General features: G+C 40.6%; 1 protein-coding gene across 1 annotated transcript in view; it reads right to left on the reverse strand.

Annotated features, from left to right (window-relative positions):
* Positions 1-10276, reverse strand: part of LOC140039330 (uncharacterized) — a 58120-nt gene extending 47844 nt beyond the window's left edge. Inside the window, exons 1-6 of the mRNA XM_072084934.1 lie at positions 10258-10276; positions 8147-8736; positions 6917-7687; positions 6350-6874; positions 2600-3295; positions 631-1072 (exon numbers count right to left, since the gene is read on the reverse strand). Of these exons, the coding sequence (XP_071941035.1) occupies positions 631-1072; positions 2600-3295; positions 6350-6874; positions 6917-7687; positions 8147-8736; positions 10258-10276 (3043 nt within the window). The remainder of the gene's footprint in view (positions 1-630; positions 1073-2599; positions 3296-6349; positions 6875-6916; positions 7688-8146; positions 8737-10257) is intronic.
* Positions 10277-15305: the final 5029 nt, after the last annotated feature.

Consider the following 15305-nt stretch of genomic DNA (forward strand, 5'->3'; position numbering starts at 1 on the left):
GTTAAATGGCCTTGAAGTTGAATGGTTCGGTAGCAGATTGGTTTAGTAGCACATGGCTCAGTTGTTTAGGTTTGTGATGGCTTGTTAGTAAATAATTAGAATCTTCCCTCATCGACAGTGTTTGTTGATGGTTCTGAAATGAGCATGACTTAGTACTTTGGAGTAAAATGGCTCTGCTATTGGTTCAGTTACAATACAGCATAGTAATAAAACATTAAGTAGTTTAGTAGTATTCACAGGTACTGTGGTTAACACTTCAAAAATAATATTTCAAATATTTTTTTTAACTCAAATGAATTATGATATCTCTTAAAACAAATTACTGAAAGAAAAAATAGCCTGGAGGTATACAATAATTTTATAAAAAGTAATTTTATACCGTCATGTACCAAAAGGTTACAAGTAAAACAACAAATTGAATAAATATTGTCAATAAATCGATTACCTGACTCAGTAGTAGAATGCTCAGTAGTTTAACAGCTCTGTAGTGGATGGCTATGTAGTTGACAGCTCGATTGTAGATTTTAGAAGTTATATAATTATTATTAAATGAAAACATAGAGCAAATTATGTCTAGTTTACAAATTTAAGAAAACTCAATTGCATGATTATAGTTAAGAAGTCGATTACCTGAATCAGTAGTAGTTGATGGTTCAGCTGTAGCTGGTTCAGCTGTAGCTGGTACAGTTGTAGCTGGTACAGTTGTAGCTGGTACAGTTGTAGCTGGTACAGTAGTAGCTGGCTCAGTTGCAGCTGGTTCAGTTGCAGCTGGTTCAGTTGCAGCTGGTTCAGTTGCAGCTGGTTCAGTTGCAGCTGGTTCAGTTGTAGCTGGTACAGTTATAGCTGGTACAGTTATAGCTGGTACAGTTGTAGCTGGTTCAATTGTAGCTGGTACAGTTGTGGCTGGTTCAGTTGTGGCTGGTTCAGTTGTAGCTGGTACAGTTGTAGCTGGTTCAGTTGTAGCTGATTCATTCGTAGAAGGTTCAGTAGTAGATGGTTCGGTAGTAGATGGCTCTGTTGTCGACGGTTCTGTTGTTGAAGGCTCAGTAGTCAAGGGCTCTGTCGTTGATGGCTCTGTGGTTGATGGTTCAGTAGTCGATGGTCCAGTAGTAGATCGTTCGGTAGTCAATGGTTCAGTACTAGACGGCTCAGTAGTTGAGGGTTCAGTAGTCGATGGCTCTGTAGTAGACGGCTCTGTTGTTGATGGCTCTGTGGTTGATGTTTCAGTAGTAGATGTTTCAGTAGTGGATGGCTCAGTAGTAGATGGCTCTGTTGTCGACGGTTCTGTGGTTGAAGGCTCAGTAGTCGAGGGCTCTGTCGTCGATGACTCTGTGGTTGATGGTTCAGTAGTCGATGGTCCAGTAGTAGATCGTTCGGTAGTTGATGGCTCAGTAGTTGATGCCTCAGTAGTAGATGCCTCAGTAGTAGATGTTTCAGTAGTTGAGGGTTCAGTAGTTGAGGGCTCTGCTGTTGATGGTTCAGTAGTAGATGGTTCAGTAGTTGACGGTTCAGTAGTCGATGGCTCTGTAGAAGACGGCTCTGTTGTTGAAGGTTCAGTAGTCGAGGGCTCTGTCGTTGATGGCTCTGTGGTTGATGGTTCAGTAGACAATGGTTCAGTAGTAGACGGCTCAGTAGTAGACGGCTCTGTTGTTGATGGCTCTGTGGTTGATGGTTCAGTAGTAGATGTTTCAGTAGTTGATGGCTCAGTAGTAGATGGCTCTGTTGTCGACGGTTCTGTGGTTGAAGGCTCAATAGTCGAGGGTTTTGTCGTCGATGACTCTGTGGTTGATGGTTCAGTAGTCGATGGTTCAGTAGTAGATCGTTCGGTAGTTGATGGCTCAGTAGTTGATGGCTCAGTAGTTGATGGCTCAGTAGTTGATGGCTCAGTAGTTGATGGCTCAGTAGTTGATGCCTCAGTAGTAGATGTTTCAGTAGTTGAGGGTTCAGTAGTTGAGGGCTCTGCTGTTGATGGTTCAGTAGTAGATGGTTGAGTAGTTGACGGTTCAGTAGTCGATGGCTCTGTAGTAGACGGCTCTGTTGTTGATTGCTCTGTGGTTGATGGCTCAGTAGTTGAGAGCTCTGTCGTAGAAGGTTCAGTAGTAGATGGTTCAGTAGTTGAAAGCTCAGTTGTTGAGGGCTCTGTAGTAGATAGCTCTGTTGTCGAAGGTTCTGTTGTTGAAGGCTCAGTAGTCGAGGGCTCTGTCGTCGATGGCTCTGTGGTTGATGGTTCAGTAGTCAATGGTTCAGTAGTAGGCGGCTCAGTAGTTGAGGGTTCAGTAGTCGATGGCTCTGTAGTAGACGGCTCTGTTGTTGGCTCTGTGGTTGATGGTTCATTAGTTGAGGGCTCTGATGTTGATGGTTCAGTAGTAGATGGTTCAGTAGTAGATGGTTCAGTAGTTGACGGTTCAGTAGTCGATTGCTCTGTAGTAGACGGCTCTGTTGTTGATGGCTCAGTAGTTGAGGGCTCTGTTGTAGATGGTTCAGTAGTAGATGGTTCAGTAGTTGATGACTCGGTAGATGGAAGCTCAGTAGTAGATGTTTTAGTTGTTGATGGCTTTGTGGTTGATGGTTCAGTAGTCGACGGTTCTGTGGTTGAAACCTCAGTAGTCGAGGGCTCTATCGTCACTGGCTCTGTGGTTGATGGTTCAGTAGTCAATGGTTCAGTAGTAGAAGGCTCAGTAGTTGATAGCTCTGTTGTTGAGGGCTTTGTTGTTGATGGTTCAGTAGTAGGGGGTTGTATAGTTGATCGTTCAGTAGTCGATGGCTCTGTTTTCGATGTCTCTGTGGTTGATGGATCAGTAGTTGAGGTCTCTGTAGTTGATGGTTCAGTAGTCGATGGCTCTGTAGTAGACGGCTCTGTCGTAGACGGTTCTGTTGTCGATTTATCAGTAGTTGGGGGCTCTGTCGTTGATGGTACAGTAGTTGATGGCTCGCTAGATGAAGGCTGAGTAGTAGATGTTTCAGTTGTTGAGGGCTTTGTCGTTGATTGTTCAGTAGTTGAGGGTTCAGTAGTCGATGGCTCTGTAGTAGACGGCTCTGTAGTAGACGGTTCTGTTGTCGATTTATCAGTAGTTGGGGGCTCTGTCGTTGATGGTACAGTAGTTGATGGCTCGCTAGATGAAGGCTGAGTAGTAGATGTTTCAGTTGTTGAGGGCTTTGTCGTTGATGGTTCAGTAGTTGATGGTTCAGTAGTCGATGGCTCTGTAGTAGACGGCTCTGTTGTTGATGACTCTGTTGTTGATGACTCTGTGGTTGATGACTCTGTAGTTGATAACTCTGTAGTTGATGGCCCTGTAGTTGATGGCTCTGTAGTTGATGGCTCTGTAGTTGATGGCTCTGTAGTTGAGGGCTCTGTTGTTGATGGTTTAGTAGTAGATCCTTCAGTAGTTGATGGCTCAGTAGTTGATGGCTCAGTAGTAGATTGTTCAGTAGTTGAGGGCTCTGTCGTTGATGGTTCTGTAGTAGATGGTTCTGTAGTAGATGGTTCTGTAGTTGATGATTCAGTAGTCAAGGGCTCTGTAGTAGACGGCTCTGTAGTTGATGGCTCAGTAGTTGAGGGTTCAGTAGTAGATGGTTCAGTAGTCGATGGCTCTGTAGTAGACGGCTCTGTAGTAGACGGCTCTGTAGTAGACGGCTCTGTAGTAGACGGCTCTGTTGTTGATGACTCTGTGGTTGATGGCTCAGTAGTAGACGGCTCTGTTGTTGATGGTTTAGTAGTAGATCCTTCAGTAGTTGTGGGCTCAGTAGTTGATGGCTCTGTAGTTGAGGGCTCTGTAGTTGAGGGCTCTGTAGTTGAGGGCTCTGTTGTTGATGGTTTAGTAGTAGATCCTTCAGTAGTTGAGGGCTCAGTAGTTGAGGGTTCAGTAGTTGAGGGCTCAGTAGTTGAGGGTTCAGTAGTTGAGGGCTCAGTAGTTGAGGGCTCAGTAGTTGAGGGCTCAGTAGTTGAGGGCTCAGTAGTTGAGGGCTCTGTAGTTGAGGGCTCTGTAGTAGATCCTTCAGTAGTTGATGGCTCAGTAGTTGATGGCTCAGTAGTAGATTGTTCAGTAGTTGAGGGCTCTGTCGTTGATGGTTCTGTAGTAGATGGTTCAGTAGTTGAGGGCTCAGTAGTTGAGGGTTCAGTAGTTGAGGGCTCTGTAGTTGATGGTTCAGTAGTTGAGGGCTCTGTCGTTGATGGTTCAGTAGTAGATGGTTCAGTAGTCGATGGCTCTGTAGTAGACGGCTCTGTTGTTGATGACTCTGTGGTTGATGGCTCAGTAGTTGAGGGCTCTGTTGTTGATGGTTTAGTAGTAGATCCTTCAGTAGTTGATGGCTCAGTAGTTGATGGCTCAGTAGTAGATTGTTCAGTAGTCGATTGTTCAGTAGTCGATGGCTCTGTAGTAGACAGCTCTGTGGTTGATGGCTCAGTAGTTGAGGGCTCAGTAGTTGATGGCTCAGTAGTTGATGGCTCAGTAGTTGATGGCTCAGTAGTTGATGGCTCTGTTGTTGATGGTTCAGTAGTTGATGGTTCAGTAGTTGATGGTTCAGTAGTTGAGGGCTCTGTAGTTGATGGCTCTGTTGTTGATGGTTTAGTAGTAGATCCTTCAGTAGTTGATGGCTCAGTAGTAGATTGTTCAGTAGTTGAGGGCTCTGTCGTTGATGGTTCTGTAGTAGATGGTTCAGTAGTTGAGTGCTCTGTTGTTGATGGTTCAGTAGTTGAGGGCTCTGTAGTTGATGGCTTTGTTGTTGAGGGCTCTGTTGTTGATAATTCAGTAGTTGATGGTTCAGTAGTTGATGGTTCAGTAGTTGAGGGCTCTGTAGTTGATGGCTCTGTTGTTGATGGTTTAGTAGTAGATCCTTCAGTAGTTGATGGCTCAGTAGTAGATTGTTCAGTAGTTGAGGGCTCTGTCGTTGATGGTTCTGTAGTAGATGGTTCAGTAGTTGAGTGCTCTGTTGTTGATGGTTCAGTAGTTGAGGGCTCTGTAGTTGATGGCTTTGTTGTTGAGGGCTCTGTTGTTGATAATTCAGTAGTTGATGGCTCAATAGTTGAGGGTTCAGTAGTTGAGGGTTCAGTAGTTGAGGGCTCAGTAGTTGAGGGCTCAGTAGTTGAGGGCTCAGTAGTTGAGGGCTCAGTAGTTGAGGGCTCAGTAGTTGAGGGCTCAGTAGTTGAGGGCTCAGTAGTTGATTGTTCAGTAGTTGATGGTTCAGTAGTTGAGGGCTCTGTAGTTGATGGCTTTGTTGTTGAGGGCTCTGTTGTTGATAATTCAGTAGTTGAGGGCTCAGTAGTTGAGGGCTCAGTAGTTGAGGGCTCAGTAGTTGAGGGCTCAGTAGTTGAGGGCTCAGTAGTTGAGGGCTCAGTTGTTGAGGACTCAGTTGTTGAGGGCTCAGTTGTTGAGGGCTCTGTAGTTGATGGCTCTGTAGTTGATGGCTCTGTAGTCGATGGCTCTGTAGTTGATGGTTTAGTAGTAGATCCTTCAGTAGTTGATGGCTCAGTAGTTGATGGCTCAGTAGTAGATTGTTCAGTAGTTGAGGGCTCTGTCGTTGATGGTTCTGTAGTAGATGGTTCAGTAGTTGAGGATTCAGTAGTCGGTGGCTCTGTAGTAGACGGCTCTGTAGTTGATGGCTCAGTAGTTGATGGCTCAGTAGTTGATGGTTCAGTAGTTGAGGGCTCTGTTGTTGATGGTTCAGTAGTTGAGGGCTCTGTCGTTGATGGTTCAGTAGTAGATGGTTCAGTAGTCGATGGCTCTGTAGTAGACGGCTCTGTTGTTGATGACTCTGTGGTTGATGGCTCAGTAGTTGAGGGCTCTGTTGTTGATGGTTTAGTAGTAGATCCTTCAGTAGTTGATGGCTCAGTAGTTGATGGCTCAGTAGTAGATTGTTCAGTAGTCGATGGCTCTGTAGTAGACGGCTCTGTTGTTGATGGCTCAGTAGTTGAGGGCTCTGTAGTTGAGGGCTCTGTAGTTGATGGCTCAGTAGTCGATGGCTCAGTAGTCGATGGCTCTGTTGTTGATGGTTCAGTAGTTGATGGTTCAGTAGTTGAGGGCTCTGTAGTTGATGGCTCTGTTGTTGATGGTTTAGTAGTAGATCCTTCAGTAGTTGATGGCTCAGTAGTAGATTGTTCAGCAGTTGAGGGCTTTGTCATTGATGGTTCTGTAGTAAATGGTTCAGTAGATGAGGATTCAGTAGTCGATGGCTCAGTAGTTGAGAGCTCTGTAGTTGAGGGCTCTGTAGTTGATGGCTCAGTAGTTGAGGGCTCAGTAGTTGAGTGCTCTGTTGTTGATGGTTCAGTAGTTGATGGTTCAGTAGTTGAGGGCTCTGTTGTTGAGGGCTCTGTTGTTGATGGCTCAGTAGTTGATGGCTCAGTAGTTGAGGGCTCAGTAGTTGAGGGCTCAGTAGTTGAGGGCTCGGTAGTTGAGGGCTCAGTAGTTGAGGGCTCAGTAGTTGAGGACTCAGTTGTTGAGGGCTCTGTAGTTGATGGCTCTGTAGTTGATGGCTCTGTAGTTGATGGCTCTGTAGTTGATGGCTCTGTAGTAGATCCTTCAGTAGTTGATGGCTCAGTAGTTGATGGCTCAGTAGTAGATTGTTCAGTAGTTGAGGGCTCTGTCGTTGATGGTTCTGTAGTAGATAGTTCAGTAGTTGAGGATTCAGTAGTCGGTGGCTCTGTAGTAGACGGCTCTGTAGTTGATGGCTCAGTAGTTGATGGCTCAGTAGTTGAGGGTTCAGTAGTTGAGGGCTCTGTAGTTGATGGTTCAGTAGTAGATGGTTCAGTAGTCGATGGCTCTGTAGTAGACGGCTCTGTTGTTGATGACTCTGTGGTTGATGGCTCAGTAGTTGAGGGCTCTGTTGTTGATGGTTTAGTAGTAGATCCTTCAGTAGTTGATGGCTCAGTAGTTGATGGCTCATTAGTTGAGTGCTCTGTTGTTGATGGTTCAGTAGTTGATGGTTCAGTAGTTGAGGGCTCTGTTGTTGATGGTTTAGTAGTAGATCCTTCAGTAGTTGATGGCTCAGTAGTAGATTGTTCAGTAGTTGAGGGCTCTGTCGTTGATGGTTCTGTAGTAGATGGTTCAGTAGATGAGGATTTAGTAGTCGGTGTCTCTGTAGTAGACGGCTCTGTAGTTGAGGGTTCAGTAGTTGAGGGCTCTGTAGTCGATGGTTCAGTAGTTGAGGGCTCTGTCGTTGATGGTTCAGTAGTAGAAGGTTCAGTAGTAGATGGTTCAGTAGTCGATGGCGCTGTAGTAGACGGCTCTGTTGTTGATGACTCTGTGGTCGATGGCTCAGTAGTTGAGGGCTCTGTTGTTGATGATTTAGTAGTAGATCCTTCAGTAGTTGATGGCTCAGTAGTCGATGGCTCAGTAGTCGATTGTTCAGTAGTTGATTGTTCAGTAGTTGAGGATTCAGTAGTTGAGGATTCAGTAGTCGGTGGCTCTGTAGTAGACGGCTCTGTAGTTGATGGCTCAGTAGTTGAGGGTTCAGTAGTTGAGAGCTCTGTAGTTGATGGTTCAGTAGTTGAGGGCTCTGTCGTTGATGGTTCAGTAGTAGATGGTTCAGTAGTCGATGGCTCTGTAGTAGACGGCTCTGTTGTTGATGACTCTGTGGTTGATGGCTCAGTAGTTGAGGATTCAGTAGTCAAGGGCTCTGTAGTAGACGGCTCTGTAGTTGATGGCTCAGTAGTTGAGGGCTCTGTAGTTGATGGTTCAGTAGTTGAGGGCTCTGTCGTCGATGGCTCTGTAGTAGACGGCTCTGTTGTTGACGGCTCTGTCGTCGATGGCTCTGTAGTAGACGGCTCTGTTGTTGACGGCTCTGTAGTTGACGGCTCAGTAGTTGACGGCTCAGTAGTTGACGGCTCAGTAGTTGACGGCTCAGTAGTTGATGGCTCTGTAGTTGATGGCTCAGTAGTTGATGGTTCAGTAGTAGATGGCTCTGTCGTTGATGGTTCAGTAGTAGATGGTTCAGTAGTAGATGGTTCAGTAGTCGATGGCTCTGTAGTAGACGGCTCTGTTGTTGATGACTCTGTGGTTGATGGCTCAGTAGTTGATGGCTCAGTAGTTGATGGCTCAGTAGTTGATGGCTCAGTAGTAGATGGTTCAGTAGTTGAGAGATGTGTCGTCGATTGTTCAGTAGTAGATGGTTTAGTAGTTGAGGGTTCAGTAGTCGATCGCTCTGTAGTAGACGGCTCTGTTGTTGATAGCTTTGTGGTTAATGGCTCAGTAGTTGAGGGCTCTGTAGTTGATGGCTCTGTAGTTGATGGCTCAGTAGTTGAGGGCTCTGTAGTTGATGGTTCAGTAGTTGATGGCTCTGTAGTTGATGGCTCAGTAGTTGAGGGTTCAGTTGTTGAGGGCTCTGTAGTTGATGGCTCTGTAGTTGATGGCTCCGTTGTTGATAGTTCAGTGGTAGATCTTTCTGTAGTTGATGGCTCAGTAGTTGATGGCTCAGTAGTAGATTGTTCAGTAGTTGAGGGCTCTGTCGTTGATGGTTCTGTAGTAGATGGTTCAGTTGTTGAGGGTTCAGTAGTCGATGGCTCTGTAGTAGACGGCTCATTTGTTGATAGCTCTGTGGTTGATTGCTCAGTAGTTGATTGCTCAGTAGTTGAGGGGTCTGTTGTTGATAGCTTTGTGGTTAATGGCTCAGTAGTTGAGGGCTCTGTAGTTGATGGCTCTGTAGTTGATGGCTCTGTAGTTGATGGCTCAGTAGTTGAGGGCTCTGTAGTTGATGGTTCAGTAGTTGAGGGCTCAGTAGTTGATTGCTCAGTAGTTGAGGGGTCTGTTGTTGATAGCTTTATGGTTAATGGCTCAGTAGTTGAGGGCTCTGTAGTTGATGGCTCTGTAGTTGATGGCTCAGTAGTTGAGGGCTCTGTAGTTGATTGTTCAGTAGTTAAGGGCTCTGTAGTTGATGGCTCAGTAGTTGAGGGCTCAGTAGTTGAGGGCTCCGTTGTTGATGGTTCAGTGGTAGATCTTTCCGTAGTTGATGGCTCAGTAGTTGATGGCTCAGTAGTAGACTGTTCAGTAGTTGAGGGCTCTGTCGTTGATGGTTCTGTAGTAGATGGTTCTGTAGTAGATGGTTCTGTAGTAGATGGTTCTGTAGTAGATGGTTCAGTTGTTGAGGGTTCAGTAGTCGATGGCTCTGTAGTAGACGGCTCATTTGTTGATAGCTCTGTGGTTGATAGCTCTGTGGTTGATTGCTCAGTAGTTGATTGCTCAGTAGTTGAGGGCTCTGTAGTTGAGGGCTCAGTAGTTGAGGGCTCTGTTGTTGATGGTTCAGTAGTTGATTGTTCAGTAGTTGAAGGCTCAGTAGTAGATTGTTCAGTAGTTGAAGGCTCAGTAGTTGATGACTCAGTAGTTGAAGGCTCAGTAGTTGATGACTCAGTAGTTGATGGCTCAGTAGTTGATGGCTCAGTAGTTGATGGCTCAGTAGTTGATGGCTCAGTAGTTGATGGCTCTGTTGTTGATGGCTCTGTTGTTGATGGCTCTGTTGTTGATGGCTCTGTTGTTGATGGCTCTGTTGTTGATGGTTCAGTAGTTGATGGCTCTGTAGTTGATGGCTCTGTAGTATATGGCTCTGTAGTAGATGGTTCAGTAGTTGAGGGTTCTGTAGTAGATGGTTCTGGAGGAACAATCGCTGAACCTGGATTTGAAATTTTAAGATAAAATGAATTAATAATTATGATATCTCTTTAGTATAGAGTTAAAAGTGAATCAGTTGGTTTAAAAATCATTAGTTTGATGTTTTGAATTGTAGTAGTTGTGTCAAGAGATGTAACACAAACAATTAGGATTGGTACTAATAACTAATTAAATTTTCAACAGCGACAGCAACAATAATGATTATAAATGGATATTTAATTCTTTGTTCCTTCCACAAAATGGTCTTTTGGACAGGTTGAGACCATGCATTATTGGAAGTAGAGATTTATATACAATTGAATTATGCACAACTATTATCAATTTATAAATAAAAGATCACAAAATGTGCCTGAATTTAAACTTTCGTACTACTCTATACATACTAATACCAGTCTTGTTTATAATCAATTCATATTTGAAAAAATGCGAGTTGGCATGCCGTATTTTTCATCTTTGGCATGCCTGGCATACCCACGTTTACAATATAGATGATAATCCCCGTGGTAATTATAGCGACCTCTATGTCTGATGTACTGTATGGTATTTTTGTGCATCCCAATGTGTAACAGTTACAATGCAAAAAGAATTAGCCGTGTGAGACTTGACATGAATAAAACCATTTTTGAGTGGTCACTTAGGGCTACAGTCTCGGGCAACTTACAGGATAAAGTTGCTGTCATTGCTGTTTTAACATTATATACACATGCGGACAATATCCAACAACTTTTATCCGTGTTGCTTTTCACATGATTAAATCCATTTTTTACCCCTCCTATTTGGTGTCCCCAGGGAAAATGTACAGGTCTGATATGACCCGACAGCAATATTGATTATTGAATCTTAGTTATATATCTACATAATCAGCCCATCAAACCTTTTGTGGCTTTTCACATGAACAAACTTTCTGGGCGCCCTGTCTATTATGAAAAAAACAAAAGTGGGTCAAACCTAACCAAAAAAAAAAAGAAACAACATTAACTATTATCTTGAGCCTAACTATTAGGGGAGGAGGGGGAGATACACTATTTGAAAATAGGCGAAATATATTGATTTAATCCCAGATTGAATTAGAAGAAACAAATAATTTTTTGAACCAGGGAAGGGTACTCTTCATTAAAGGATCGTTCACATTTGTTCCGGTAAAAAAAATCGAACGTCAATTTTTCGTTTTCACGAAACTCCACACGACAATGTGATTACATTTTTTTTTTTTTTTTTTTTTTTTTAAATGCGCCTTGAGCACTCTTGAGTGGTATGTGCGCTTTAAAAATCCTGTTATTATTATTATTATTACACGCGTGAAAACGAAACATTGACGTTCGATTTGCCGGCGCCGGACCCGTGCCGGAACAGGTGTGAAAGACCCTTGATGATAGAACCGAAAATAAAACGTTGTATATTAGAAATTTATGATTATCATCAAACGAAAAAAGGAGAACTAATTATTCACTCCCTAAAAAAATTGAATATGTCATTTTAATGTCGCATAATAATTATTCACTTCAACCAAAAACTGGATCGAAAAAAAAATTATTTTCCTGAAAGAAATGTAATTTAAATCAAACAATATCTAAATTGTCTGTCAGACAATGGTTTTTGGTTGAAATTAACATATTCTTTTGGTTTTTTTTTTATAAGTGGAATTATAATAATTTTTTCTACAGACGTGAATAACTTGATTAAAACAAAATGGGCTATTCAAGGTCTGATTTTCAGGGTTATTGGGACAATAGACCTACATCTTCAAGGAAATAAATAGGGTATACTGTATTAACTTGTGAACGCGAAAGGAAAGCATGGTGGATTGAAAGAGACCTTTTGAAGATTATTGTCCTCAAAAACATGAAAACTGAAGATTAATAAAATCAGACTTTGAATAGGTAATTTTTCATTAAGGATAAGGGTTGATTTCCCGCATGATCGTAAATAAAACGGTACTGGGTTTCGTCTAATAGCGTTCTTGCTCTCAAATAGTCATGCATACATAGAAGTACTGATGAAAATAGGATATACGATGTTTGATTATAATTATAGATACTAGAGGGTTCGCTCGCTTCGCTCGCGCACCCTCTACTGGGTGTACCCGAATGGTTCTCGAAAACATGACCAACGCCTCTGGAAATTGAAGCCCGGGTGACACCTATGCATATGACTGATGAGTGATGCATGTTTATTTTGTGATGTTTTGCACCTAAATTTTATTAAAAGATTAATAAATAGAATAAATAATTAGTTCAATTAGCCTCCTACAGTAACATTGAATCGCACCTAAATTTGATAAAATGATTAATAAATAGCATAAATAATTAGTTCAATTACTGATCAAATTTAATTTCACGTAAAGTAAAGGCCTTTATAATTAATTAGTTGAATATCTAGGCTAAAACAAATAAATTGTAGTTCACGATTCAGTTGAATCACTAAAATCACATTATAGTTCACGTAAAAGTAAGGCCTTCAATAAAAGTTAAATTACTAAAACAAATTGTAGTTGACGTAAAGTATATGTCTTTAATCAATATAACTGATTAGTTGAATATCTAAAACAAATTAATTTCAGTAGTTCACGATACGTTGAACCACTAAAATATTTTTGTGTTTAATATTGAATGGCGCCACCAACGGCCATTTTGCCGGAAGTGACGGACCCGAAAGTCAGTTGAACAACAGCGCGAGTGTGTGAAAATAACCATGTGATATCCACAAATTTTGATAGGTAACGCTAACATTTTTTTTTAGACAAAAATGGAACAATAGCGTCGATGTGAAAACTAATGTTATCAAATCTACGTTTCGCGGTACATCTGAGATAGATAAGGTAGGTATCCAAGGCGGAGTTTTTGCATTGTGCTCGCCTATGTCAGAATTAACCATAATTTGTATATAGATGCGACTATATTTAAATGATGTTCCGCATATTATAGATAGGAAGATGATGATGGTGGTTGGATGAAATGATCTTGTATATCGATTAAGACCGTCATGTGATAAATTGGTTAATCCATTATTTTATATATATTTAATTGTTGTTATGATTATAATATTAATAAAAAAATAGAAGAAGACTATCCCCGATGATAATGCAGCATATGGGTCTGGGGTGGATGAGGCTAGTCTAGATTTTGAAGATAGGTCTTTAGGCTACTTTTTTAGCACTTAATTTTTAAATTATTAGGCTCTGGGCCTGTGTTAATTTCTAAATCAAAATGATTCGAAAACATTATGTTGCTCAAAGTAATTGCTGACGATTTCTATAACTCAGTGAAAAATATAAATTCAATGGAAAATTACTGAAAAAAATGACAGTGCTGTAAACATTTTGTTTATGGCGTCAGAAATTTACAATTTACACAGGCGAGCGTGAACGGTAATAAAAATATAGATTGTTATTCCTTATGACCATTTTACACACAACAACAACGCGTCGGGCGTTTCTCATACAGACAAGCTACGCGGTTTTCCGCTTCTCCTCATATGTGTAAATTGGCAAAATTTACAAACATCAATTTGGGAATTCACAGTAATAGGTATATCAAATCGCAGGTTTTCTAAATATTGTTGTTCGGCACAATTACGTAGGTTGAAAAAAAATTAGTTTACTTGTTTGTCGCAAAAAATACTTTGTAGGTACAGGTTCATCATGTTAGTGCAATATTTGCCGCTTCGATTTTGGCTAGAACGGTATGGCTAGTTGTGGTATCGGTAGAATCGGGTTCAACCAGTGAAGTACCAATAATTAAAAGATAATTTGATATTTTTGGAGGAAATGATGATCCTAGATGAAACCTACAAAAAATGGACGATATAATGAACTAATTACATTTAAATTTACATTAATATCAGTTTGGTTTTGGTTACATGATGTAAAAATAAAACCTATTTATCGATTTATATAATTTTTGGATGTGGTGATTCATTTATTTTGACACAAAGGCAAATTGTTTTACTTTTACGAACTATTTTAAAACCATTGAAAGAAGAAAAAAATATTTGTGATATTAATGATTATAAGCCAGTTTTGTGCGTTGGCATACAGTAGGCCTACTATAATTCTCATGAATTAGTTTTTAACACGCCCATGACTAATTAATTTTAAGCGTATTCAGATAATTTACAATTAGGCTATACAAAGGCAATCCTGGTTAAAGATGTATTGTCGTACGCACCCCCCCCCCCCCCTCCCTAAAATAAAGATTAATAAAATCAGACTTTAAATAGGCCATTTTGCAGTTTTAATAAAGTTGTTCACTTCTGTAATCCCCCAAATTTACAAGTGTAAACGTAATAAAACTCCTTTGCCTATTTTTAAGAATTACATGTTGTGCCGCATACCCCGAAGAATAAAACAACATCGCTTTCTTCAAAAACTTACCTTGTCTTAATATCATAAACAGTAAAAGGAGTTTAATAAATCTTCCTAAAATGTATTTAATTCCCATAATGTAAAGTTAATATGTTCGTACACTATCACATAGTAAAATAAACGCACTTCATCCGATTAACTGTTTAAGGCAAGTCAGGTTTTGCATCGATGATGCTATGTCAAATTGATAATAAAAGAGAAATTACAATATAGACGTTTTGTTGAACCTTGATCAACCCTTTCGAAACCCTGTGTTAATCCGTAATCCGATGTCGCGCTTCAATTATTCATAAAAAAAAACAACAATCGCTTTTTTCAAAACTTACCTTGTCTTAATACCATAAACAGTAAAGGAGTTTAATAAATCTTCCTAAAATGAGATATATATTATATATATATATTATATTATATATATTTATATATATATACGTTAAGTCTGGAAAAGAAGTAAAAACTACAGTTTGGTCTCTACAGGCTTGTTTCGTGAATGCTAATTTTACAAGAAGTAAATGTGCTTATAAGCAGCGTTGTAATTGATTCTTCTCATTATAGTCTCCTGATGAGTGAGTTGCACGACTCACAAAACAAGCCTGTAGAGACCAAACTGTTTTTACTTCTTTTCCAGACTTAACGTATATTTTAGCTCTACTTTACCGTATTGAGCACTTTCTAGACGGTTACATTGAACCGAACATTTATTTATATATATATATATATATATATATATATATATATATATATATATATATATTTTTACAAAGCACGCTCGTTGAGCTTGCTGTGCACCCTTTGTGTTCATAATCAGTGTACATGTCCCGCATACCTGGCTCAGCCTATATTGTTGTGCCAGTTCTGCGGTACATATCATTTCAAAACATGAGCTGCACTGACGAGATCTAATAAGATCGAAACAGTACTGTCTGCAGATTGGATATTACGATCCTCTACTTTCTGTTATATACATATGTAGTATGTTGTTTTGTAGAGCACTCTTTAGTTCGAAACGGTGCATTTTTGTTGTGAATACTATTAGCATTTTGCAAAGCACGCCCGTTGAGCTTGTGCACTCTTTGTGTTCATAACAGTGTACGGTACCATGTCCCGCATACCTGGCTCAGCCTATATATTGTGCCAGTTCTGCGGTACATTTCATTTCGAAACCTGAGCTGCACTGACGAGATCTAATAAGATCGAAACAGTACTGTCTGCAGATTGGATATATATATATATATATATATATATATATATATATATATATATATATATATATATATATATATTATTCATAATCTGTTTTTTTTAAACCATATTTAATGAGGGTGATCCATCCAGCAATTGCTGATCAT

The sequence above is a fragment of the Antedon mediterranea genome, chromosome 2 (assembly GCF_964355755.1).
Source record: "Antedon mediterranea chromosome 2, ecAntMedi1.1, whole genome shotgun sequence".
Classification (NCBI taxonomy): Eukaryota; Metazoa; Echinodermata; class Crinoidea; order Comatulida; family Antedonidae; genus Antedon; species Antedon mediterranea.